Source organism: Saimiri boliviensis, chromosome 19 (genome assembly GCF_048565385.1).
Source record: "Saimiri boliviensis isolate mSaiBol1 chromosome 19, mSaiBol1.pri, whole genome shotgun sequence".
Taxonomy (NCBI): Eukaryota; Metazoa; Chordata; class Mammalia; order Primates; family Cebidae; genus Saimiri; species Saimiri boliviensis.
The window spans coordinates 15,876,588-15,904,024 of NC_133467.1; the positions used below are offsets into that span (position 1 = coordinate 15,876,588).

A 27,437-nucleotide genomic window follows, 5' to 3' on the forward strand; every position below is an offset into this window, starting at 1 on the left:
CGACCCTACAGGTTTTTTAAATTTACCCTGAGAAAAGCATGAAAAAGTTTAGTCATGGTAAAGTTCAGAGAGGAGGTAGCAGGGCTGATGGCTAGTGCCACTCCTTACTATTAAAACAGCAGCTCCCCAGGGCTGCCATGTAGTGCTGCACTTTGGGACACATGCTGCTGGGAGCACGCAGAGTGAAGACCATGGCCCTGGGAAAATCTAGGTAAAATCACATACCACCACGGCATCAGGTAATACTTCCCTTTACTCTCCTGCTTCCTAGGGGCAGGTGAGTAGGATCTGTAAGACAGCAATGCTGGTTGTCACAGTTTCAAAAGCATATTAAAAAAAGAAACAACAACATACCAGCTCTTGCTTGTCATTATCACTAAAAAAAAATCCTTCTTTCCCTGATGGAGAACTCATGTGGTAAGATACACAAAATCAGTGTTATTAACGAGCCATTCATCTAGTATAAGATGCTTTCTGTTTTGGGAAAGTAATTCATTTTAAGGATAGGCAAAACTAAAGAGCTGCAAGGCTTTTTAAAAATAAAAATTATTTAAAAAATTATAGCCAATGAAGTTCACTAGAATAACAAATATAGATCTTTCAAAAGCCAATAGGTAAGAACTGGCCAGTGAATACTAGAAAACAGGAGATAAGAGCTAAATATGATATTCCCCCCTCTCCACCCCCACTATTAGGAATGATCTATCTCTAAACTGAGTAATTAATAATTTCTTGAATGACTAAAGAAAAGATATTTCAGAATTGGGATAAATTATAAAGTCTCAATACTAAGGACATTAGGATTCACTAGGGTTCATCCAAAAATAAATCAGTCATTCATGAAAAATTCGATTTTTAAAGGGTGGAAAAGAAGGCTAAGAATGACTGTAATCACTTACTGCCTAAAAAGGTAACAACTGATGCCAAACAATGCGCCTACTAAACAGCTGAAAGTTTCCACATAAAGAAATTCCCTTTGTAATTCCTCCTACTGCCAACCTCTCAAAATAAAACAAAAATGTAAAAAAAAAAAAAAAAACACACATCATTTAGAGACTTATGAAAGTCAAGTTCAGTTGGCAAAAGATGCTCTGACATTTAAATTCTGCCTGTATTGTAAGGGAAAGCAATCTAGTCCACGCCTGACAGGAAGGATTTCCATGTGGGGAATGGCAGGAGCTGGAATGTGTAGGAGGCCAGTGCACTGGGCCAGGGCTGGGAACTGCTCAGCTAGAGAACGGATGCAGGGTTTACTTGCCTGTTTGAATAATCTCATCTCCATTTATGACCTGTAATTTAACACAGCGGAGATATCACTTGCAACAGTAACTAGGCAGCTGCTTTGCTTCTCATAGGAGGAAGCTTTTCTCTGTTCTCCACCTGAGTCACATAGAGAGATTCTGGAGCCACAGTGTCTCCTCACAGTCAGGGGTGAAAGGTGGCACATTCTCTGGTCTGCTATTTAAGAAATGGATCCTTATTATCGTCACTAGGATCCTTCTGGAGAAGCTACAAAGTCCAGGACAGGTGCTTCTGCCACTCACCAAAGGAGTGCTCATCCTTTTGCAGTTCCTGTTAGAAAGTGGCAGATGCAGGCAGGAGTTTCGTAGCACAAAATGACTCAAGAAGAAGCAGAGGTTGAATTCAGGGACAGGATTTTCCTGGTGGGGGCACAGGGCTACTGAGAGAGATGAAAACCAGTTCACTTGGCACCTGACTGGTAGTATTTTGCGAAGTGTTGACATAAAAGTTATGAGTTACTTCTCTGGGAAGCTTTCACCCCAAACATGTCTTCATTCTATTAAATGATGCCAGAAGGGCTCATTCACTCTGCTCCCTCATTCACTTAAGAGATAAGATTCATCCTTACAAAAGAAAGGATCTGATATAAAAGTCATTCATTACAAAGAACGCCAAAGGATATTTAAAGTCTTTTGCTATAATAAGATCTGAATGTATCAGTAAGCCAACACCTGGAATTGAGAAACATTTCTTTTAAGGACACTATAATTTTTTAAAATTTAACTATAGTGTTTAGGATTTGTGCTATGCATGGTGCAGAGTTTTTCCGAATATAGTCTAGTGGCTTATCCCAACTATTCTTTAGGGATCTGTAGTAGGCCTCTGGTAGAATAATTTATTATATAGTAACATCTGTGTTTGAGTAGGTAATTTATTATATTTAATCAATCCCAGTATGATTTGATTCATTAGTTGAGAGTGGTCCTTCCTGTTGAGTGGTTAATGGAAGCAGCTGGATATTCATCTATGAAAGGTCCCTTGATTGTATCAAAATAGTCCAGAGAACCAAACCATTTCAAAACCAGTGTCTTGAAGTACAGACTCAAAATATTAACTAGCTTAGCCAGACCACCAGTCTGACAGTTTGAGGATAACATTTTTCCCATTCCTGCATATGATACCCTCCTGGTTAATTAAGAGAAAGTTTGTACTTTCCAGAGCATTTGAGCCCTAATCAATGAGATTCCCTCCCTGGCTGTTTCCTTCTATGCCTAGCAGATGACTTCTGCTTTATACTCAGTTGCCTAGCCCTAATGTCAAATTAGGGGATGGGGTAGAAATCCTCAGGAGCTAATCATGAGGCTGTCCTGTCAGCCTGGGTACAGAACCACAACTGTGGCACACTCAAACTCGCTCTGCTTAAGACTATTACTTTTTTTTTTTTTTTTCCACAACAGAGTCTCACTTTGTTGCTCAGTCTGGTGTGCAATGGCCCAAATATGGTTCACCACAGCCTTGACCTCCTGGCCTCAAGCTATCCTCCCACCTCAGCCCCTCAAGCAGCTGGGACTACAGGCATGAACCACCACGTATGACTAATTTTTTGCAGAGATGGGTCTCACCATGTTACCCAGGCTGGTCTCGAACTCCTGAGCTCAAGCAATCTGCCTGCCTCATCCTCCCAAAGTGCTGGGATTACAGGCGTGAGCCACCTTGCCTGGCCAAGACTGACACTTTTAAACCAGTTGAAATTATTTAAAAAGTCTGTACTATCTCATCAGTACTACCATCTCTCCTGGTGCAGTTATTAGTAGAACTCTCCTTGCTTTAGATTGTTATATTAAAATTTCCAAAGTGAAAATCTACCATTAGTTTTCCTGGCTCAACTGCCTTATTTATCCAGGCAGTTTTTCTTAAGTCTCTGGGATGAATTTTTGTAGTATGAATAGTGAGATGGCTTAGTCTCCACTACCCTTACTTCACCTACCCTGGGGACATCTAAAGAGATTTCTTTCAAAGGACCAGGTAAGATAATTACTACAGACCTTTCTTCTAATTCTCAGCATGTCTATGTATCCAGAAACTAAAGAGTTCAAGAATTCAACATATTTTAAGGAGCTGTGCTAATGAGAAAGCATCATCACGACTCTCACGTGACTTCCAAGTCTAGTGTGTTTAAAGGAGTATGAGGCCCATGAAGCATTCTTTCCATGACTGTGCTTTCAGCCTCACTCTCAATTCTGTTGAAAAATAAGCCCCATTTCACATGGACTCTGTAAGGAAACTAGACTGTTAAGTACATGTTTAAGAATACTGAGGGCTCCAAAATATGTTGATTACTGATACCTAGAGAAGGTAGTAGGCCACCTATGCATAAAATCCTTGCTCTTTTTTTTCTCTCACAGTTTAGGGATACGATATGGTGGTATTTAAGGTTGAAAAAATGCAAACCTGGATAGGCTATCTTCAGGGAAGCAATACGCTCAGTGGCTAGATCAGCCACTATCAAAACCATCAAAACTGTACTTGCTTTTTTGTTATTTGTTTCACTCTAAGAAATACAACCATATTTTGCAATGATAAAAAAAAAAGGAGTTAGAAATATTTCCTGCCTCCTGGATTTTGCCCTAATCATTGACGTGTCCCTATGAGGTGCTCTTGGCAGGCTGTATCTCATTGGTGTCACAGGTGTAAGCTACAGTGAGCAGAAGCCTAGGTTCTGAATTCAATAATCTTGTCTTTTTTTAAAGTGTTATCAAAAGATGCTCTCTAGTACAGCACCAACAAAGAAGAGCAGCCAAGCACATTCCAAGCAGCAATGCTAAACCCTGAGCCAAAACAATAACAAGGAAAGGTACCTTTTTACAACCTTGTCTTTCCCCGGCAATTCCATTACTGTCTGGGGCAAAAGGTTGATGGCAGTGGACGTGACTGACAAGACCGTGAACAGCACAGCCAAGCAATGGTCAGTGGAGGTCACAAGCCAGACACATGCAGTGCACTTTTCACAATCACCCCCTTAGAAAATGCCCTCCTTTCCATAAGGAAAGAAGCAAACCCCATCATGCACTAGGTTGAGATGTGTCAAGCAACTGCAATAAACACGCTAATACTTTGCTGAGTAAACAGACTTGTCACCAGTGAAAGAAAGCAAAAGTAATGGAGGTCACACAGACACTCATTTAGTCTTCAAAAGGTAATGTCGAGAACTTTTCGATGACCCATTTTCTGGTAACTGCCTTGGCATTTGCAAGGGTGAGAAGTCAGGAAATAATTGTTGTTATAAACAAATGCCTTCTATTAGATTCAAAACCTGCTTACCTGTGCATCGATTATTTTCTGCTTTGCATCAATAACTGCTTGCATCTCAGCATGATCCTTCTTCAGTTCCTCTTCCACAGCCATTAGCCTAGAATGTGGCAGGAAGGAAAGATCAGCATCTTCAAAGAGAGGGCTAGCTAGTGTAGAGAACAAGACAACTCAAAATTCAGCACAGTCAATACTCTGTCCTTCCTAATAAGACACCCGCAACCACCTTTTCTTTCTTCTCCGCCACCTTGGAAGAAGACATCTAAGGTTGATTTCTCTCCTTGTGCCTGGATCCCACACATTTGCATCTCCTTTGGACAGTAACCCCATAATCATTTCTTCCCTCTTCTCTCTCAGATTCCTTCCTGAGCACAACTTATTTCACCTTAAAATATCAAACCAAGCAACAAAAACCAAACAACCCAGTCTTAATCTCAAGTTACCCTAAATCTGGCCCACTTTCTCTTCCCTTGCATAGCTACGTTTCCTCACTGAGTACTATACACTTCTATGTCTAGTTTGTTTTCTGTCTGCCATTCCCATTTTAACTCACTGATGTTTAATTCTGCCAGTCTACCTAAACACCTCTCAGAAAGATTGTCAATTACCTCCACACTATTAAAACAACAAACAGTTCTGTTTACTTGACCTGTCCATAGCACTTTACAAATATTGAGGCATAGTGGTTATGAGCATGGAATCTGGAGTCAGACTGCTTGGATTCAAATCCTGGTGCATCACTATGTGACCTTGGGCAAGTGACTTAATGAATTTGCTGCTTGCTTATTTGTAAAATGAGAATAACAACAAGGCATAGTGGAGGCTGTGATAAAGATTAAACAAACTATCATGTGTAAAGTGCTTAGAAAAGTGTGTGTCCCATGGCGAGTGCTATGTGTAGCGTTTGGTAAAAAATGACCTGTCCCCATTTTCCCTTGGCATCTGTAGCACTCTCAAAAGAGGTCCTCTGGCCCCAAAGATACATAAAATTCCTTTCCATGTTTCTGGACTCATTTGGAAAGATTAATTTAGTCTTGGGCATTGGATATTTACTTTTTTTTTTTTTGAGACGGAGTTTCGCTCTTGTTGCCCAGGCTGGAGTGCAATGGTGTGATCTCGGCTCACTGCAACCTCCATCTTCTGGGTTCAAGTGATTCTCCTGTCTCAGCCTCCCAAGTAGCTGGAATTACAGGTATGCGCCACCATGCCCAGCTAATTTTTTGTATTTTTAGTACAGACAAGGTTTCTCCATGTTGGTCAGGTTGGTCTCAAACTCCCGAACTCAGGTGATCCACCTGCCTCAAGCCTCCCAAAGTGCTGGGATTACAGGCGTGAGTCACCACGCCCAGCCTGTTATTTACATTTTTAAAACCCAGTTCTCCTCTAAGATTTCTCAAGTAAACCACCTAGTATTAATGTTTTCTAATTGTTATGGTTAAAGACAAACAGGTTATCTTTATCTTCACAGGAAGTGCCAAGGTCTCATATTCAGGATATTTTAAGAGATACAGTCAATCATCACATTTGTACTGAGTACCACAAGGATAGAAATGGCTTTTGCTGCCATTCCTTCAGGATTCTGTGGATCATCTCCTTAATTCTTTGTCTTCCTAACTAGCCCACATCTGCTGCCAGGTGATGTCTAACCTGCTGATGATGCTTTTCATCTGGCTATCTTTCTCTTCCTGCTGTCTTCGGAGCCGCTCCTCGCTGTCCTCCAGTCGGGCCTTGTATTCCAGCAGCAGCTTCTGCATCTGCTGCTCCTGCACCAGCAAGCGGCGTTCATATTCCTCCAGTCGCCGGCTGGACACTCTCAGGCGCTCCTTCAGTTTAGTAATTTCTTGTTCATACTAGGGCAGAGAAGGCAAGGAGAGAAAAACTGGAGTTACACTGCTTTTAGAAATTAGTGATTTATTTATTTATTTAACAAAAGAAACCCTAAGCAATGTAGCTAGACACTCGCTGTGCTGTCATTCCCTATACTGTTCCTAATATTCTTTAAAATTATCAACTGACATAAATGCTAATGGAGGATTGCCTTCCTTACTAAAATTATGTTTTTAATCTTAACTTGGCATTCCAAATTCTACATATGTATGTCTCTCTCTCTACACTAAGCTACCACTGCTGCAAGCCACATCCAATTTGTGATGGCATCAAATGAAAGTGGGCAAAAATCAGATGAAGTACTTAAAAGTCTGACAAAGCACTTAAAATAAGCCAAAAGTCAGTTGTGTACAAGAGAAAAAGATTCTGCCTCACTATCTGCACTGTAGGATCTCTGACCCGTTTTAGCTCATCAGACTGCCATTCCTTTGTTCTACTAGAATCAGCCCTTTAAGAGAACAAGCAACATTTCTATAATGTTAAGCTCCTAAATCAATAAATAAACTTTCATGGCAGAGGTTATTGCTGCTTTCCAGTCACAAGCACTAAACAAAGGCCTACATGTCCTCCAGGGCCAATTAATATTGCTTCTTGGCCCAATTTCACAATATGACTCACCTGCCCAATTTGGTACTGCTTGCTGGAACATACATGTCTGTGTTCTCACTAAGAAGCTTTACATAAATTCAGCGACTCAATTAGTTACGTGGCCCTTTCCTGTATTGTAGTTGCTGTGGCTGGGGTTTGAGTACACAGAAATATCATGCTGATAAAAAGAAGCTAATTGTCTGGTTGACAAACAATATAATGCTATATATGATATCCAGGTTCTTGTTTGATAACTCCTCTTCCCCATGTCAACTTTTGTTTTCGTTAAAAAACAAAAACAACAAACTCTAAACAATAGATAATGTCCTTTTAACTGTCATCTATAGAGCTATAAATTCGTTATCCAGAAAAGGTAAAAAAAAACTAAAACCAAAACCAAATTGTTACCGAGATAAGTAAGTCTTGCCCTAGGGTAATTTTGTCCTTGGGTGAAGACCAACAAGTTTATAAATACACGAAATACTTACCTAAAATGACTAGAAATGAATAGCAGAGTATCCCCTTGATTAAAGCATCTACATTAAAAAGAAAATAGTAGCTAACTGCCACCCCCCCCAGCAAAATGAATATTTTCCATGTATATTCACACACACACACACACACACACACACACCCTCCACAGATCTATTTTACAGAGATATGTATAGGACGATTAATATAAGGGGTAGAGGTGAAGATGGGGTGGGAGGAGTTTATATTCTTAGCTAGATAACCCTTTTAGTGGCCTATCATTTGGGGATCAGGAAGTAGATGAAGCGGACTAGGTTCTACCTTCTCAGCATGCTTGGCTTCATCTTGATTTTGCTCAGTTTCTTCCACATCCTCTTCATACTGCCCATTGTTCAGAACCCAGGCTGCTGTTCTCTCTACTGGGGACATTGTGGCAGAGTCCACAGGTGACTGAACCTGCATTAGGAACAGTTATTAGCATCTCCCCTAACAGCTCAGCCACATGCTATGTTTCAAAACAGCTACTCTTGGAAGACGTTAACTGTGATCTCTCAGTTTTCTAATAAATGCTCTTAGCTTTAAGTATTATTTTACTAATGCTAAGGCTAGGGGTGGGAAAAGAGAATATCCATTTGTATAAGTGCAAACTATCCTGAATAGAAAGTTGTATACATCATACCCAAGAAGCAGCCTTATTCTCCCTCTAAAGAAAGCGAATGCCTTAAAATTGTTAATTTGCCCAGTGGCCCAAATGCTGGTAGGTAACATATTGCCTGCGAAATTAATAAATGATCTCTGCCGTAAAAGTCTTTTATTCCATAAAAGTCTATTGATGATAAAATAAGGGAAAGCTTAACTTGATGGTCAAAACAACCAGAGACAATCAGAAATCAAAAAACTGATTAGTGCTAAACAAACTCACAAAGCGCCCATTTATATATTGGAATGCCAAATAATAGGTTGGTGCAAAAGCAATTGCGGTTTTTGCCATCACTTCTGCACCAGTCTACTTAGTTTTCATATTAATAATTTAGAGAAAGAGGACAAGTGATATTGGTTATCTTTACAGAACACTGACTTTGTGATAGATTAAGACCACTCAAGAGTCCTTATACCAGAAAATTTCTTGAAAAAGGATCAAAATGATGGATACTGGGTAGTCTACCCAAGTTAGGATAGTTAGATGAGTTGTCCTTTTCCAATACAGATACACAGGGTCAAGAATTCTTGACACTCAAGTAAGAGAGTTGCAACTCTGCTCCTTAGTAGTTAACTCACTTAATCTCTTCGATACCATTTTCCTAATCTACTGAATAGAAATAACATCAGCATCACCACCACCACCACCTATCTCAATCATATTATAGGGAGCTGTGAGGATAACATAATATATATGAAAATTCTTTGGAAACTTCAGAGTGCTACAGAAATGTTAGATGTCAGTCATTACTATTTTTATGTTTCAAAAACTGGCACTAGATATTACAGTTCATATTAGGCTACTGCACATTAGTTCTTTTTCCACAAACAATAGTGGAAATACACAATTTTTTCCCTCTGTCATGCCTCAGAGAGAGAGAGAGAGAGAGAGAGAGTGCGTGCGAGAGAGAGAGTGCAAAACTTGGTTGTGAGTTAGCCTTTTATAATTAAATAGAGGGATTTGTATTTTGGGGACCAGAATTCTAGAATTTCATAATTGAAGGGTATTTTCTCTCTCATCACAGACATTACAACTGAAGGATCTTCATATCATTGTGAAATAGAACCCAGTTAAACTCTAAATAAATATTTTAAAAGAAAGGGTATTTTGATGAACTTGAGAGTGAGAAAGACCAGATTAAAAGATTGATTGTAGAGACTAAAAGATTATCAGAGATGGGTTGGGAGAGACTTTAAGACTTACACATGCAAAAGTAACACAGGGACATTTCTTAAAGGTGTGAAGAAGGATCTAGTTTAGTTGATTTACAGATTATAGATATATGCATCAATAAAAATAGCTTAATGCCTAAATTTACAGATTACAGATCTGTATCAATAAAAAACAGCTTCATGGATGGATGTGTATAGTTTATATAAATAGACATGCACACACTAAGCAGCTGTAAATGAACTTCTAGAAATTTCTTCTATAAAGCCATTTTCTCCAGTGGATCTAGAAACATATAAACATGTCATAAATTTCAGTAACTCTTAGTACTTAAAAGTCTATTTCTATTATAGTATGTAGGTGTGTTTTTTATACTTTATTTTTGTATCACTTTCATTATTTTTATCATTACCACCTTATCACTGATAGTTACTAATTTTGTCTTTTAAAACAACCATTATTTTTATTTTATATATACTAAATTATTTTATTTATTTTTAAGTTCTGGGGTACATGTGTAGGATGTGCAGGTTTGTTACACAGGTAAATGTGTGCCATGATGGTTTACAGCACCTATCAACCCATAACCAAAGTATTAAGCCCAGAATGCATTAGCTTTTTTTCCTAAAATTCTCCCCACACCCCCTACTCCCACCCACCCTGACAGGCCCCAGTGTTGCTCCCCTCTCTGTGTCCTTGTGTCCTCATTTAAGACAACCTTCTTTTAGTTAGCTAAGCCCTTGTGCTAAGCAATATTAGTAAAATAATAAGTCAGCTATTATATACATTTTAATATTTATAGGTATATTTATATCTTAATAGTTATATATTTTTCTAATTATTAAAATAATTACATGATTAATTAAATAAGTACCTTGCATACACTAAGATCATTCTGAAACTCACAATTGTGGGAATATTGGCCTTTACGATATAGCATCATCTGTAAAAATTAAATAATAAGTGCACATATCAAAAGTTATTATGAGAAACAAATGAGACAGCATGTAAAAATTTGTAAACTGCAAGATACTTTATACACCCACACTATAGTTCTCCCCCTACTGGATTTTAAGATCAGAGCACAATAAATTGCTTTAGTATTGGTAAATAAAATAGTAGTAATGAGGGTTTAGGTTTATATTTGATAAATGTGGACCTGGAAGGCAAAAGACTGTAGCATTGGGTCTTAAAAAATTAACAGAAAGTCAATATTTAAAGGAGAGAAATGACATTTTAGTTTTACAATCTGATCCCTTTAGCACAGAGGGCATGGAAAAGCTGCTTTATTGTGAAATCAGCATTTTCCTATTCTATAGCAGTTTGAGATAAAGTAACACTAAAACTAATAACAACTTTACTGTTTGGAATTTGTTACTTGTTTATATAGTTAACAAGAGGTTGCTTAAATAAACTTACTTTCCCTGTGATTTGTTATGGGTAACTATTTGTCAAGTGCCCTTACATGCACTGCAAACTAATGGTATTCCTAAGAACATACCAAGGAGAGTTCTTAGCCCCTGAAAGCATATTAAACAACAACAACAAGAAACCACTTTAGGATAAGCTAGGCTTTAACTGATAAGTGAGAAGTTGTACAATCAAGGGTTGGTTCAATCCACTGGTGATAGTGGTAGCTATAGTATCTTCAGAAAGACTAACATAATGGGCAATGAATGACAAGAAATTGTAATGGGAACTGGGCATTCCCAGTTTATTCCTATTTTATTGGTCAAATCTTATTTTCAGCCACTTCCTAATATATTCTAGCACTTTGCTTGGCATATAGTGGTGGTCAAAATAATAAAAATAGAAGTGACAAAATAGATCAATCCTAACTATTCCTTCTATTAATGATAAAACCTTCACAAAATTGTAAAAAGGCTGGAAAGTAATACTGAATAAATAAAAAATATTTATTGTGCTGGATTGAAAGGAAACAGGTGATTTTTGCTTCATGATTTTTTCTGTTGTAATATGTTCTTCAAATGAAAAAACTATATACTATCTTTTATATATATTCTTGGTCTTATGAGTGTTACTCTTATTTTCCAATTAGACAATCTAATGGGCATCATATCATACAGTTCTTTTAAATGATATCGACTAGTTAAATGCATAACAGATGCTCAATAAAATATTACTCATTTATTTTTCTGGATTATCTTTAGAATTCATTATTAAAATGTAATTTATTACTAAGAGAAGAATATTCTGTTTTTCCTCTAATATTTTGGAAGGGCATCAAAGGCTTCTTTTCAATGATTGTTCCATCTCTTTATAAGCTGGATAAACAGCAAAAAATATCTCTAGTTTATAGTCCAAGAAATTGAAGGAGGAGGTTAGTAAGTGGTTCAGATCCCACCTTGCTTAGAAATAGCCTTAGAAAGAGAATTTGTAAGCACTGACTTTCGACATGATGATCAAAGATAATAAAAAAGGAAAAGGAACAGGAATTCCCATGAGGAATATCTTTCTTTCAAGATAAAGCTGTATAGGGTTTCCCTGGAAAAATAGTTATGCTTTAGGGCAAAAGAGCCTGACAAAGCAGTTTCACTGATACTACAATTAGTCACAGCCTGGCTATGCTGAGGCTAGTTCCCTGTTCCTTCCTAGTATTTACTAGATGTAAACAAGACCAGTTGGTTTCAGCTTCATAGTGTGAAATAGTCGGAGTCCCATAAATGAATAACACTTCTGTTATCAACACCAAAGAAAGGGCTGATTAAATTAATACGTAAACTTTGAGAGTTCTTGAAGAGGTTGGTTAGGAGAGAATTCAATAAATTCATATGTGAACACTGCAGCATCATACTAACAGGCTTCACAATTATCTATTTTAAAAGGTCTCATCAAATTCAAATTTCTAAGATTAGGAAACATGCTAAATCTGAACGACTTGTATTGTACCTAAAGACTATCATTTGTATAAAGTACATGATTCATCAAAAACAAAACAGAGAGGAAAATAAGAAAAAAGCAATCTAAACAGAAGCTGAAGAAAAAAGCATTTTAAACAGAAGCTGACATTAGTAAAAAAATTAAGACAGTTTCTTGAAAAAAATTTATCCGTAAATTGTTTCACTAGGATTTTATTTTCTTCCTACTCATTAGATGTAGAAGACTGAAGCCAGTTACTCTGCCGACAATGGCCACTCCTGCTCCTTTGTGGTAAGATATAAATGGAATTTGCATGGGACAAAGCTACTGATAATTACAGCCGCCTACAGAACAATTCTCACAAAGAAATCCTCTAGTTTCTGGGAGAGAATTCCCCATACAATTTGCAATTAAAATATGTAAAGGAATTTGCCTTAAAAATGTGCTGATTATATCGAACTTCAGAGGCTTCATGGGAATGAGATGAACAAAGCAAGCAAGAAACAGAAATACAAGAAATAAAAGACAAGGCCATGCGCAGCGGCCCATGCCTGTAATCCCAGCACTTTGGGAGGCTGAGGCAGGCCGATCACCTGAGGTCAGGAGTTCGAGACCAGCCTGGCTAACATGGTGAAACCATGTCTCTATTAAAAATAAAAAAAAATTAGCCGGATGTGGTGGTGAGCACCTGTAATCCCAGCTACTTGGGAGGCTGAGGCAGGAGAATTGCTTGAACCCTGAAGGTGGAGGTTTGCAGTGAGCCGAGATCGTGCCATTGCACTCCAGCCTGGGTGAGAGAGCAAGACTCTGTTTCAAAATAAATAAATAAATAAATAACGATGTAAGTTCAAAATAATAAACCAAAAACCAGTGTAGAAAAAACCAGTAACTTGAGCAATCAAAATACAATGATTTATGCTTCAACTGATATGACAGTGGCAGTACCAGCAAAAGTAGAAACAGAAATGAATATTCAAAGTTGTACCTGGACATCTCACTGTCTGTACCCCACTTCATGCCAAAAAATATTTCCCTGATGCATTAATGGTTGTGACACAAAAATTAATTTTTATATTTGTTGTTTGGAGACTGCATGCATTTCCTGCCTCCCATCCATCCAGGCAGCCCTCTCTACTCATAACCCACAGAAGCATGTATTACGTGCTTATGCATTACATATTACATTTTCCTAAAGGAAAAATGTTATAAATGACAACTGATTCCAGATGAGCACAAAAAACCCTATTTAATTTATAATATTAATAAACAACCAGCCTGAGTCATGGGCCCTCATGGAGTCACTGAGGACTCCACTATACAGAAGGAATGGGTAAGCAAAAGGAAAAAAAAAAAAAAAGAATCTTTATTTTCCTTTTCTGTACAGGGCTGAGGTTTCTAAGTACACTTTTGGAAAGCAGGTGAAGGACACCTTCCCTGTCCTACCCCTCTCTGCCGATCTCATGCTCTTCGCTAATCCTATTTTATCTTCAGTGCCCTTGTGCTGCTCTAAGTCCCTGAGTAGATTACGTGCTTCTACACAGTGTTCAATTTCTAAAATTACGTAGTCTACACAGTATTCAATTTCTAAAATTAGTATTTTCCCTTCTCCTCCCAATAAACACCTTAATTCTTTGAATGTAGTTGATTTCAACTAGAGTATAGCACAAAAGCAATGTGAGGAAACTACTTCACAATAAGGTGGGAATGACTGATAGTCTCCTAACACAAGTCTCCTAACACATACATTTTATGTTTATATATACACACATTTATATATATAAAAAAATAAGATACACATAAAAGATATATATTTTTCCTTTTCTTTAAATAAAAGTGCTTATTAAATCAAATGATTTGGTGAAATTTTGGGAAAAACAACAAAATAAAAATGAAAAATATAAGACTTTAGATAAACTGTATTACTCAGTAAAGAATGACCCACTAGGAGGTTTAGCCCAGGAAGTCTGCTTCCAGAAACAGCTTAAGTTAGTCATGCTTTTCATCCCTTCTTCTCTTTCTATATCCAAGGATACTAGAAATATTCCAATTTTAAATAATCAAAGTAGGGGCAAGGGGCTCTGCTCACAGCAGACTGGAGGCAGAAGCAGCCGTATCGGTAAGTGCCTAAACAGTAAAAATGCAAATATATTACAGATACAAACTGGGATTCCTTACAGTCTCCCTGCCCAGTTATTTTGCTGCATGCATAAAAGAATTTGTCATAGAACTCTTTTCTAGCATTATAATTAAGTTTCAAAAAATAAATTCAACAAAACAATGCTTTTTTAGGAGAAAAATCTTTTTAGATGGAAGATACATATATCATATATATGAAAAAATTATATGTATGTGTGTGTGTATATATATATATTTAACACTAGTTTGTTTCAAAGGGAAAATATGTATTGATGCTTTGAAATGTAATATGTGAGAAAGAAATGATTAATTTCTTGGCAAAGCTTTTTATTTGTCAAGAAACAATTAGAAAATCTTATATTAAGATTGGATGTGACGCTAGCTGGGCTTCTCCACGTTAACAGAAATGTGAGCGACTTGGAAATGTTTAGAATACTTCATTTTCCACCTGTGCATCTATCTTTTTCTTCTCTCCTTTACTTTGACTCTATAGGTGTTCAAGTTTTTATTTTTGTAGCCATTTCCAGGAAAAGGCACATGGGACTTTGTATTTCCACAGGGAATTGAGGGATGGAGTGGAGAGCAGTCACATTTAACTCATGGCTCAGAATGCAAACCTTTATTTTGGAAGCTTAAGAAAAAAAATTAAGAAGGATTAATTTTCAGATTCCCAAAATATAGTTGGTTTGGCCTACAGATTTTAAGTATCTATTCATTCAATATCACAGATTTCTAAGTGCAAACTGAGACAGTAGCTCTGCTGCTTGAAGAGAAGGAAGGGGGCCCCTGCAGTTTGTTAGATGCCTAAGTGTAATGAGTCAAACTAGATTCTGCAGTCTCACCTAGGCAGAAGCCTCCCCAATTTTTCCTTTCCTCTTTTCATTGAAAGGTTGCTTTTAAGTGGAAATCTTGTTAACAATTGGATTTCCCAATTAGTTATGTATAAATAACCAAATAAACAGAGAGACCAAGTAGAAGCCAGACCCCTTCAGGACTCGCACTTACCTGCTGTGTCTGTTGTCTCTGGATTGCTCTCACTTTGGGAACAGGACTCTCTCTGGATGAAGAGGATTGCTGCCGGGACCGGCTCCCATTCTGCACAGGTTCAGCCACCAGGGCTGCAGATGCCACTGACATGCTACCAGTGCTACGCAAGGAAGCACTGTGTGGCAGGGATGGTGGGGCTTTGGCTCGGGCACCTAAACCAGTCTGGTCTACTTTTCGGATCTGGGCCTGTCCAGTACTATTTTGTCGTGGCAACGCAAGAGGTATGTGTCTGTCTGGCACAGTGTGCCGCCTGGAGAAGTCCTCACTCTGAGTGCTACGTTTAGTGAAATCTTCCATGCTGCTATTGCTGGGTCCACTGAGCTTGAAGTCTTCACTGTTACTTTGGCTTCTGGAACTGGCAGTGCTTAGGTTCTCTAAACTGGAATCTATAGAGGCCTTTGGCATTGCTGGAATTGGGTTATTGAGGTGATAGACAGGGTTCTGGAAGGACAAGGGCTGAAGGCCACCTGGCTGATTCAAGGCTGGGTGCAGGGGCCTTCTTACTTGGGGCGCACTTTGGGGAGTGCTCTGGGTTTCCCGCAGCTGTTTGATGCTGGCCACCTGGGTTATGGAAAGCTGGCTTCCAGTCAAGCGTATAGGCACATCAAGCATGACAGATGCATGCTCCACTTGAGCAGCATGAGTGTCCTGGAGGTCCATGAGGGAGATGCTCCGACCATTAGGAAGGCTACTTTCCTTTTCATCCTTTTCAGAATAAGTCATGCTCTGAGAGGAGGCTTGCTGAACCAGCAATAATGTTTTCCCTCTGAAGTAGCTGTCTGTGTTGTCTTGGCTTGGAGATTTTAGTTTATGCAAATCACTGTGGAAAAGGAAAGAACACTTAATTTCTCTTGAGGCAAATTCAACATAGCTATGATGACTCAGTTCAGGCATATAAACTCCTCTGAAGGTTCTTACGTGGATACTTCCATTTCTTTGGAAACTCAGATTTTATCCAATTAGGGAATTATTACAATTCTTAGAACAAAATCTAGGATTTTTACTTTCTCTCCAAAGGTAGAGAGTAACACTGTAGATACCAACCCACCACTGTCTTCAGTTTTAACCAGGATTCCAGTAATTTCCTAGTTAAATTTGAAACCTTCCTCAAATATTCCAATTCATACCTGTCTAAACCCTCAAGAGGAGAAGTTCTAATTGCACAACTGAAAGGTCCCTGCGAAAGGCACAAGTCTTGCCAATCCAGAAAACATTCTAAGCATACATTGTGTCTACCTGTCCAGCTCACACAGTCAGCTATAAAATGGTTTTAACTGAGGTTCTTCAAGATTTTGAATGCTAAAACGTATAGAAACATCAATTTCATAAAACCTTTAGTCTTCCATTAAGCAAGATAGAAATTTTAAAAATATACTGTGGAATATATTGTAACTCTCCGTACTATCATTCTAGAAAAGAAGTTATCCCAGATCTTGTGCATTATTATAACAAATAATTGGACTGCTTGCTCTCAGGTCAGATGAGTCTTCAATTGCTCATGATTTTAAACTTGTAAATTCAACAAATAGGTTACATATACTTCTGTTAAATCTAAACATTATCTTTCTCTGAGATAGCAGTCAAATCCTCTCTTTCATACCTGTCAGTGGGGTCTTCAAATATTTTCTGCAGCCCAGAGGAGAGGCTTCCACTGACATTGGGACTGGAGTTATGCTCAGTGAAGCGTCTCAGTTGCTGTTGTATTGGCGTTGGATTAGTCAATGACTTGGTAATATCAGCAAGAACACGAGGGAGAGGCCCCAGTTTTGCCACGGTCGCCTGTAGGAAGGAATTTTCACCCTAATTGGATAATAAGCATTGCGACATCCACCACAGATTGTTTTTGGCATAACGATGGCCATTGATGGAGGGGTGTAGGTTGGAGGGAAGGGTAGGTGCTTGCATATGGGAGTGGCAGGTTCATAATGCATTGTTATGGAGCAGCAGAACCATGGCGTCGAGATGAATGGAGGCGAAACAAGGTACAGCAGACATTGAGGAAAGAAAGGAAATCGAAATCAGGATTATGCAAATAAAAATTAAAAGACATGCTCAAAACTACCAAACTAATGCCATTCCAACTAAAATAGGCATGCAAAGCAAACTAAATCTTTGGGAGGCTAGTAAATCAAGGTGGGGGAGGGTAAGGGAAGAACCAAACTCCTTCTAACCAAAAGAACTTCAAGACCACAGGATCAGCTAGTATGATAAAACTTTCAAAGAAAAGGGATCATGTGAGAAAAGAAATGCATGCCAACATACAAGGTGCTGCATTCAGGAATCCAGAGCACTGCAGGGCACACAGATGATACTGCCATCCACTATCACAGGCAATCTTGGGAACCCTGACCCACTGCCAACTGAGTTTCCATCAGATAAGACAATTTTTGGTGTAATTTAACAGCAAAATCAGGTAAATTTTCTCTATGAGATATGTCTAGATATATTCCTGGTTCCCAGGACCAAACCGGGATTAAAAAGGAGAAAGTGTGTTTTCACAGCAAAGCCTGTTAAAAAGATCTTGATCCTGAATAAACCAGGCCTATTTCACATGATAACTGAATCTGCATCCCACCGAGATGCAGTTATTCAACAAAGACTAACTCTTCATCCATCTCAATTATTTTTTTCTTTAGGGAGTTCTTATTCTCATGGGGCCTTATGGGTCCCTTCAACTGTTAGTTTGACATAGTTGCCTTTGGGTCTTTGTCTTCTCAACGATCAACAGACCCTTCTACCCTACTCAAACAGGTACAGATGCCATCTGAAGAGTACCTTTACTTGCTCAACAATGTTGGGCTATGATTCATATGAAAAGGATTTACCTTTGGCATAGCTGCAACTTGAAAATCTAGCTAGCATTTCAAAAAGTGAAGAAAAGGTCCTCAAGAGTAAGTAACAGTTTATTGTTTTACAAATGTTTTAAGCACTGGAGGACACATTACCATTTATGTTTCCTCAGCAAAGTAGTCTTTGTTAATAGGTTTTATATCCCTCCAAATTTTACTAGTATAGCATTTTTATCAACAGAAAAGTAGAGGAAAACAAATAAATCCTTATCACAGAAAAATAATTGTCTTTTGAAGTTATTCTAAGATACCACCGCACATATTTATAAAGTGCCCGTAACAAACAAAAACATCAATAAATAATTATTGTAATCAGCCTAGCCAAACTCCATGAGACTGTTTTTTACTAAATTTATTCCTTTTTGTAAAATTTCAGAAGGAAGAAAATGATTGGCATGATGTACATTTACTTATTAGTATTGTATATAATAAAATTCTTAGCAAACAAATGATTAAAAATAACTGTTTTCTGTATTCTTAATTCACATCTGTAAAGGAAGAAAACAGTAACTTTTAGCACCGAGAATTACATGAAACTCTCTGACTTGTAGAGTAAAAAAAATTGGTTTCATGGGTAAAGTTACTTAAACATGATAAACCTAGTATTTTCTTAGCTAAGTCTATACTTTTGTTAGAATTACCATAAGAAGTTTCATCTCATCCTATTAGACATGCATAAGGCTGTATATACCAATATATTAGTTTCTAGTCAAGTTTTCAGATATGCACTCTGTATATAAAAATTTAGAGAAACATACCCCATTAATTCAGATATTAATAAAAATATATATTAATAATGTCATGGTTTTCTAGAATTTCATGGTTGTAGATCCCATATTTTACTCAGAAGTGATGAACATGTCCTCTCAGATTTCCAAGGCAAAAGGTTGCTTTCAATTAGAAATAGTGAGTGCTATCACTCTATAGGTACTCTCCAGAATTCAGGTACATTCAAGTTCTCTATCTTCCATCAACCTACTTTACCTTATCAAGTTGGGAAACTACTTCCCACAGTAAGGAATGCAAAACTGAAAGCTCTCGGCCCAGATCAATGTAACCATCAAAGCCTGGGGTGTTTGAGATGGTGTCTGGATTAGAGATCTCCAAAAGAAAGCGCTTCATTCCACCCCATTCATGTTCTAAAAAATCATTCATGAATGCCATGTATTCCTCTTTGTTACCAAACCTGAAGTAGAGGATGAGAAAATGAGAAAGAACATATTCAAGAAGAGAGATATGATCATTTTGAGTTGACTTTACACAGAACTATGACATTTTTTTATTTCGTGGAGGGAATGACTAATTTTATTATCTGTAAGTGATAAATGCTATAACATACTTTCTTAATATCACTTTAATATTCCAATGCTTTGAACAGCTTTCTATTCTCCAAAGGCTAAAGCCAAAACTTTTTTTTCTTCTGGTATTTAAATTTATATGTAATATAGCCCTCACTTATCTACCAAATGCTCACCAGTACAAACCTTCAATACTGCTAGCTTCTTCAAAGTCTCCCAAATATATTATACATTTTTCCTTCTCCAAGCTTTTGCCCATGCTATTTACTTGCACTAGAGAAAAACTCCTCTCCTTTGCCTATCTAGATTCTAGCTATCTTCACGGCCTCATTTAAGTCCATAAAACCTGTTCCAAAATAAAATATAAATAATTTTAGCTCAAATATGGATAAATATGTATATTTCTGCATTGGCTTATATATAAATTATACAAAATTAAAATAGTACACCTCTAAAAAGGCACTATTTATACTAGAAAACAATCTGTTCACTGAAGTTCCAATTTTTTTCTTCAATACATTGCTAATAGAAACTTGTCTTTAAGCATCAATATTGAGTAAATCTGTGGTTAATTCTGTAAATGTGAATTCCTTACCAGACATTTCTTAAATTTATTTTCTATAAATTATAAAAATAACATAAACTTACTGAAAAAAGTTTACAACAATGAAAAGTAGAAAGAAAAAAGTGTGGCTGTCTCATTCAAGCTACCCAAATATATCTGCTGTTTATATTTTAGTATATTTCCTTCCCAACTGTTTTCTCCTAATTTTCTTTTGAAAAATTTTAAACCTACAGAAAAGTTGAAAAAATATACAATGAATATCCATATGCCTTTCATCTACATTAACCAACAGTTATTCTTGACAGGCTTGCTTTCACACCCTCTCTTTCTATACACATACCTTTTTTTTTTTTTTTTTTTTCCCGGAACCATTTTAAACTAAGTTGCAGACATCACCTCTAAATAGTTTAGCATGTATTTCTTCAGAATAAGGAATATCTCTTACATAAACCAATGCCATTATCACACTAAAAATTTTAAAAACATTATTCACAAATTATCTTATCTACAGTCTATAAATTCCACCCACTGTCCCCAAAATGACATATGTATATTTTTTCCAACTTGAGATTCAAATAAGTTTCAAGTATTGCATTTAGTCTCTCTTAATCTACAACAGCCCCCCCTCCATCTTCTGCATTTTTCATAAAATTGTCTTTTTTGAAGTGGCCAGGATAGTTATCTTAGACAATGTAACCACAGAATTTGTCTTTTCTTCCCAACCTTTTTTATACTTAAGATTTTTGTGTTTTAATATTGCTTGGATGACAGCATATATACCACTTTTTATTCTGCCCTTTTTTTTTCTACCATTTTATCAGCACTTTTCATTTAATACAATTTTACTTTCATGTTCTATATTATTGTCTTTGTAAACAGTTTGTAGTGCCTGCAAATATTCCATTGAATGCATGTATTATAGGTTACTTAACCATTCTTCTATGAAGTGATTATTTAAGCTGTTTCCAATATTTTGCTATATTTATTAATACCACAGTGAAACATGAGTGATGGGGCTCCCAACTCTCATCCAAATTTTAGGCCTCAAGTATTTTTTTAAATTGTGTTTTTAAAGTGGTTACAAAGTATCACCTACTTGGCAAAGTTGGCCAGGTTCTGAATGACCTTGGCAATAAGAGTTAGAGTCCGAGATGTGCGGTCATCAGGATACTCCTGCATAAGGTTGAAAAGACTTGGAGACATAATGGCTGGACACAGAAAACGGAGAAATAAAGAGGCGCTAATGAGCCTCTCGCTGATGTCTTGCTTGCCATGGTTCAGGCACTGCTGCTTCCATGATGCAAACACTTCTTTCAACTCACGAGGGAAAACACTAGGGAAGGAAAAAAAATACCGAAACCTCTAAACACAGAAGTACCAGAACGTAAAGCACAAGTGATTCCACCTTGACCCCATGTATCTGTGCTTAAGAGTCAGGCTGGGAGGAGGACCTAGTAGAAATTCTGGGATGAGGTTTTACCTGATTCATGGCTGAGAGGGGGTGGAAAATTCACAGAGGCCAGATGGAGACGGGAAACCCAAGGCTACAAAACTCTGGATTAGTTTAAATTTAGTTTGCAAAGTGGGAAAATGGCATGAGGCTCCTGACTAAACCATCTGGTTTAGTATAACTCACCATAATCTCTCTAAAGACTGTTCATCAAAAATCTTCAAAATTTCACCAATTGCTGGAGTTACAGCAATGATTAAAATTCATGAACACATCTGTTCAACACTAGTAAATATTTTAGAAAGCAAAATAAATACCTTTGATATTAGAGGCTATAGTACTAATATTCTGGGGAGAGATTATATTTATATAGATAGCCAGATCAAAAGTATTTCTGCTTACAATGAATATTTCAATTTTAGATGGGACCATATTAGGGAAACTTTCAATTTTTCCCCAAGACCCTCCCCTTTAGTTGTAAAATAATAGTTAACATTGTGATGACTTTTATATGAAAAAATTTAAGTTTCACAGGCAGAGGATGAGATAAGCTCACCAGTAAGAGTTGATGATCTTGCAGAAAGCCAGCTCACAGCACATTTTCAGGTTGCTCTGATGGTCTATCAGTTCACTAGATGAACATTTGCTGGGATCCACTTCACAGTTCTCATCTGACTCATACAAAGCTTTGATAAATTCCCCTATTTGAAGAGAGAAGATGACAGTATAACTATAAATAGTGTCTTCTTGAATAGAATAAAAGGATTTATGATTTCTGTCCTAAAATGTATAATGGGAAATTCTTTTCTAGATCTGACATGGAGGGCACAAAAGATGGCCTGAAGGGCCATTGCTTTGGAACCCATGAGTTGCCACATCCTACATATCATGTTTATTTTTCTTATCCTAGAAGTGGAATAACAGCAATCACTACCATCATCATCATCACAGTATTTATAAAAATGGTAATGATACTACTTTAAGCAATGTAGTATCAACTGAAACTAAATATACGTTAATTAGCATAAACTTGTTATTTGTTTTAAGGCTTGCTCTACTGAGGTGACTATTATCGTTATTGTAGTAGAACACATGACCCGAGCTTGACTGAATAGCCCACTGAAGGTGTTAAGTGCTCATGTTGGTGCCAAACACAGATGCAAGTAAGGATCTCTATGCTTACCTCTTGTAGATGAGACAGTCATTCGACATTGTACAATATTATAGCAGATCTCCTTATATAATCTGTATACGCTTTTCCATATAAATTTAGTTTAGAAGCCCTGTTCACATAGCCTATGCTCTATGAAGATAAACCCATTATTCCCTGAAAGAATAAATTCCTACTTTACCTGTTTATCCTCTAGCATACACCATACCTTGTACATCTTTGACTACTTCATATTTTACACTGTGTTTCTTTCATTTCTAGGATGAATACCTTTGGAGGTTAGATACTAGGTTCTATTCATGTTCAAATCTTGACTCTTCTGAATAGCTCCCAAAATGTTATAGGTGCTCAATAAATATTTATCAGAGATGGCAGTATGTATTCTTGTTTTTTTAATGGTCTTTATGAAGGAGGAGTGGATCTTTCAAATCTCCTCCCAAATATGCTTTTATTACTTGAGGTTCAGGCTAGTCATAACACACTTCATGAAACTGAACAATAATGCCTGCAAAACTAAGTAGCAGCAGCAATAGAAAGAACATTTCTATCAAGGTGGTTAGTATGCAGATAAATGAAAGCTTTAAAAAATATCTGTGACACAGAATGAGCAGTGATAATTCTGAGGAAAAATGCTTAGGGAACAGGAAACAATGTGGTATACAGAAAAGAAAGTGGTGCACAGAAAAATTAAAGGCATTGAAGTCAGAGAAATCTAGGTTCAAATCCTGGAGCCATCATTTAACTGACTGTGGGGCCTGGAAAGTTCACTTAATTAGTCCAAGTTTCAGCTGTCTTATTTGTAAAATAGTGTTAACAGAAACCACCCTGTAGAATTGTGGTGAGGAACAGACATAATGTATGAAAAGCATCTAATATGGTACCTGGCTCTTAGTAGGACAGCCATACAAAACGTATTTTAATGTACAAATCATGCAACTTTTTTTTTTTTTGAGACGGAGTTTCGCTCTTGTTACCCAGGCTGGAGTGCAATGGTGCGATCTTGGCTCACTGCAACCTCCGCCTCCTGGGCTCAGGCAATTCTCCTGCCTCAGCCTCCTAAGTAGTTGGGATTACAGGCACGTGCCACCACGCCCAGCTAGTTTTTTTTTGTATTTATAGTAGAGACGGGGTTTCACCATGTTGACCAGGAAGGTCTCGATCTCTCGATCTCGTGATCCACCCGCCTCTGTAATCCCAGAGTGCTGGGATTACAGGCTTGAGCCACCGCGCCCGGCCTAATCATGCAACTTTTAAATAATTTTCTGTCAAGTGAAATGGCTAAAACTAGTAAAAGCCTTTTTAAAATGTTACAAGACATGTATTCAACACATTCTCTATGTCTCCTGTGCTATGTGTTCCCATAAATGTACTTCCTTGAAAGAGTACCTAAATTTAAAACTAAGAAATCAGTGTCAAACATCCCATGTAAAAACTGGCTAAACTTTACACATGTATCCTAAACATTCTGTTTAGTGAGTTCTTTTAGGTTATGTGTATTTGAAGGGAAAAATAAGATTAACAAAGAACATGAATATTAACAATATTTTTCTTTTATTTTTCAAGAAAAGAGCCAGATAAATAACTCCGGGGCCCAGAAGTAAATTAATTTCTACAGTATCAGCTTAAAAAGTTTTTGTCCCTGATTATGACATATTTAAAATGCCCCAAAATAGAAAAATATTACTTTAACTGTTGAAACAATAACTAATGTTTCAGCATGCAGAATGTACCATATTGAAAGGAGAGGTTTTTATTGATTTGTAACTAGAAGTTTGCTTACTTGATCAAAATTACCAAGACAGATTAAAAAACTCATTTAAGTTTGCCTCCTTGCATTTGAAAAACACCAGAGCCAAAAGTGTTGCTTCTTATGTTGTTTACACGTTAAGTTTGTGCCCAGATGTTCTATGATATATTTTCTGTGTAAATCATTAACTCATTATCATCTAGCATAAAAATTTCACATGTATGAATAAGTCAACAAGTATGAACATGTTACTGTTGAAAGGAATTTGCCTCCACCACTAAAAATGGAAATCAGGTCTTTTCAGGGCTTGCTTTTGTATATTTCACAGATAGTATTTCCTGTGTGTCACAGGATACCAATGTGCAATCTGATTTCAATTGGAAAGGTAAAATGGGAAAACAGATGGAAGATTTAAGTCTAAACAACGCAGAGTCTGTGTAGAAAGAATAATGCTTTAATTAAGATAAAGACTGGCTAAAAAGCAGACAGATATTGTACAATATTACTGGCAACTTTTAAAATCAATTCTCTCTGAAAATTATTCAAGCAGTCTGGAAACAGTACCTATTTTCTGCCCAAAGCATATGAAATACAGCAAAATTTTAATGAGAAGACAATATAGCCCCTATCCTGAAGAAGCTTACCAATTAATTCTGTTTATGCACTTAGAGGCAGCAGCCGTTTTTACTACTCTGGCCCTTGCTCTTGGATTATAAATATTATTACAGAGATTTCTGAGGGGTTACTTGAATTTCTTCCCATGTCCACTGAATTAATTTTCATGCCTCATTGAGCCCATCAGCCATTTAATCATTCACTGTCCTATTGCAGGACTGGGACCCACTTTTCATTTTGGAAATTATTTCATTCAGAAATCCTGTTTAGCACACTGAATTTTTAAGTATGAATATTTGATTTCAAAGAAGCAGGTAGTCAGTAAATATTCACCCCTATGTCCACAGAATGGAGAATACTGTTTGAGATGCCTTTTTTTTTTTGTAGCCTTTTATAATAAAACACAAATCATTAAAGCCAACCATGAGATATAATTGATGACTGTAATAAGCTCTTTATGTAAATGACACTATAAATCTATTTGTACTTTTCTTAAGCTCTTTGTACCATTTTAAAGTCTACATGATTAGAGAAAAAAATATGAAGACAAGCAGGAAGACAAAAAAAATCTACTTCAGAGCAGAAACCAATTGCAGTAGCTACTACAATGTGTCTGCTTCATGTAAACACAGTGATCCTGTTGCCTGACTGGCAACTGACTCTTTATTCCTTACAGCCTGGCTCCTTTCCTCCTGAAACCAGTGTGAGCCATCACCAGTGATATTTAAGGTGCCAAATGCAATATCCAGTCTTTTCTTTACCTTCCATAATTTCTGACTTTAATGATGCTCTCTTATTGGTATCTAGGACTCAGTATTTTCCTGGTTTTCTTTCTTTTTTGGATGCTCTCTTTCTCTGATCACTTCTCTGATTCTTCTTCATTCTATACGATAAACCAGGCATCCCCAAACTTTTTACACAGGGGGCCAGTTTGCTGTCCCTCAGACCGTTGGAGGGCCGCCACATACTGTGCTCCTCTCACTGACCACCAGTCAAAGAGGTGCCCCTTCCTAAAGTGCGGCAGGGGGCCGGATAAATGGCCTCTGGGGGCCGCATGCGGCCCGCGGGTCGTAGTTTGGGGACACCTGTGATAAACCCAGGTGCACTCTAAGATCTATCTTTGGCCTTGTTCTCTTCCTGCTCTGGTAGTCTTACAGCTTCATTTAACCTCTTCACATGTGTAAATTGGTCCCAAATTTCCAACAGCCAGCTAGACAGGTGATCTGCTTAGATCCTACCTAAAACCCCTGAGATTTCCTACTAGAACTTCAAATTGAATATATATGAAATTTCCTGTTTCATGCCTACTAATTCTGTGGTTTCCTGTCAGGAATCTCATCATCCCCCTAGTCACTCACAAAACCCAACAATTCTGTGTAATATTTGTTCCCACAAACTGAAAAATTTGTCAAGTTCTATCAGTTCAACTTTAATACTTGTCATATCCATCTTCTCTATTCTTACTTGCATTATTACCCTCATTCAGTGCCTGAGTGTCATTATTTCTTACTACAATGGCTTTTTCTTCTTTTTTTAGAAGGAGTTTTGCTCTTGTCACCCAGGCTGGAGTGCAATGGTGCAATCTTGGCTCACTGCAACCTCTGCCTCTCAGGTTCAAGCAATTCTCCTGCCTTAGCCTCCCTAATAGCTGGCATTACGGGTGCCCACCACCATGCCTGGCTAATTTTTGTATTTTCAGTAGAGACAGGGTTTCAACATGTTGGCCAGGCTGGTCTTGAACTCCTGACCTTAGGTGATCTGCCTGCCTTGGCCTCCCAAATTGTTGGGATTACAGGTGTGAGCCATAGTGCTCAGCCTACAATGGATTCTTAACTGATCAGCTTTCAGTAGCTTTCTTCACCAACTTTTTAAAGACAAGGTCTTTCTCTGTCACCCAGGCTAGGGTGCAGTGATGTGACCATAGCTCACTGCAGCCTCAAACTCCTGGGCTCAAGCAATCCTTTCACCTTGGTCTCCCAAGTAGCTGGGACTACAGATGACAGCCACCATGCCTGGCCAAAACCCACCTTAATCAGTCTGTTAATTCCACTGAAAACAACCTGCTCACTACTTTCAGTGTCTCTCCAGTGATTCCTGTAAACTTTAAATCCTCATTCAGGCATTTGAGGCTTTCACAATTTGGTTCTAATTATTGTCTAATCTTTTTGTTTGTTGTTCATGTTTTCTTTCATGTCTTTTTCCAGCTAAATTCTTTTACTCCACACTTTCCTGGTTCTGTCCCAACTCTATGTCTTTTTGTTCATGGGTCCTTTTCCCCATGCTAATTCTTATCTCAGTGTCTGCTCTTGCTC

General features: G+C 37.5%; 2 protein-coding genes across 13 annotated transcripts in view; one reads left to right on the plus strand and one right to left on the minus strand.

Moving 5' to 3' along the window:
- Nucleotides 1-27,437, plus strand: part of CLEC20A (C-type lectin domain containing 20A) — a 74,637-nt gene that overhangs the window by 27,003 nt on the left and 20,197 nt on the right. The window contains exon 9 of one of the 2 annotated variants that reach the window (XR_012514953.1): nucleotides 12,482-12,538. Coding sequence is in view for 1 of the 2 variants with exons in the window: in XM_074389535.1 (XP_074245636.1) it covers nucleotides 12,482-12,487 (6 nt within the window). In the remaining variant the exon portion in view is untranslated. Of the gene's footprint in view, nucleotides 1-12,481; nucleotides 12,765-27,437 lie in introns of those variants that run through there. The other variant, XM_074389535.1, reaches the window with a different exon arrangement.
- Nucleotides 1-27,437, minus strand: part of RASAL2 (RAS protein activator like 2) — a 364,958-nt gene that overhangs the window by 7,013 nt on the left and 330,508 nt on the right. For 4 of the 11 annotated variants that reach the window (XM_074389525.1, XM_074389528.1, XM_074389526.1 and 1 more), the window contains 9 exons: nucleotides 22,149-22,293; nucleotides 21,239-21,475; nucleotides 19,264-19,465; nucleotides 17,031-17,230; nucleotides 15,389-16,250; nucleotides 7,819-7,953; nucleotides 6,199-6,401; nucleotides 4,564-4,651; nucleotides 1,259-1,289 (listed from right to left, as the gene is read on the minus strand). In XM_074389525.1, the coding sequence (XP_074245626.1) occupies nucleotides 1,259-1,289; nucleotides 4,564-4,651; nucleotides 6,199-6,401; nucleotides 7,819-7,953; nucleotides 15,389-16,250; nucleotides 17,031-17,230; nucleotides 19,264-19,465; nucleotides 21,239-21,475; nucleotides 22,149-22,293 (2,103 nt within the window). Of the gene's footprint in view, nucleotides 1-1,258; nucleotides 1,290-4,563; nucleotides 4,652-6,198; nucleotides 6,402-7,818; nucleotides 7,954-10,045; nucleotides 10,311-15,388; nucleotides 16,251-17,030; nucleotides 17,231-19,263; nucleotides 19,466-21,238; nucleotides 21,476-22,148; nucleotides 22,294-27,437 lie in introns of those variants that run through there. The other 7 variants (XM_074389524.1, XM_074389530.1, XM_003925336.4 and 4 more) reach the window with 4 other exon arrangements.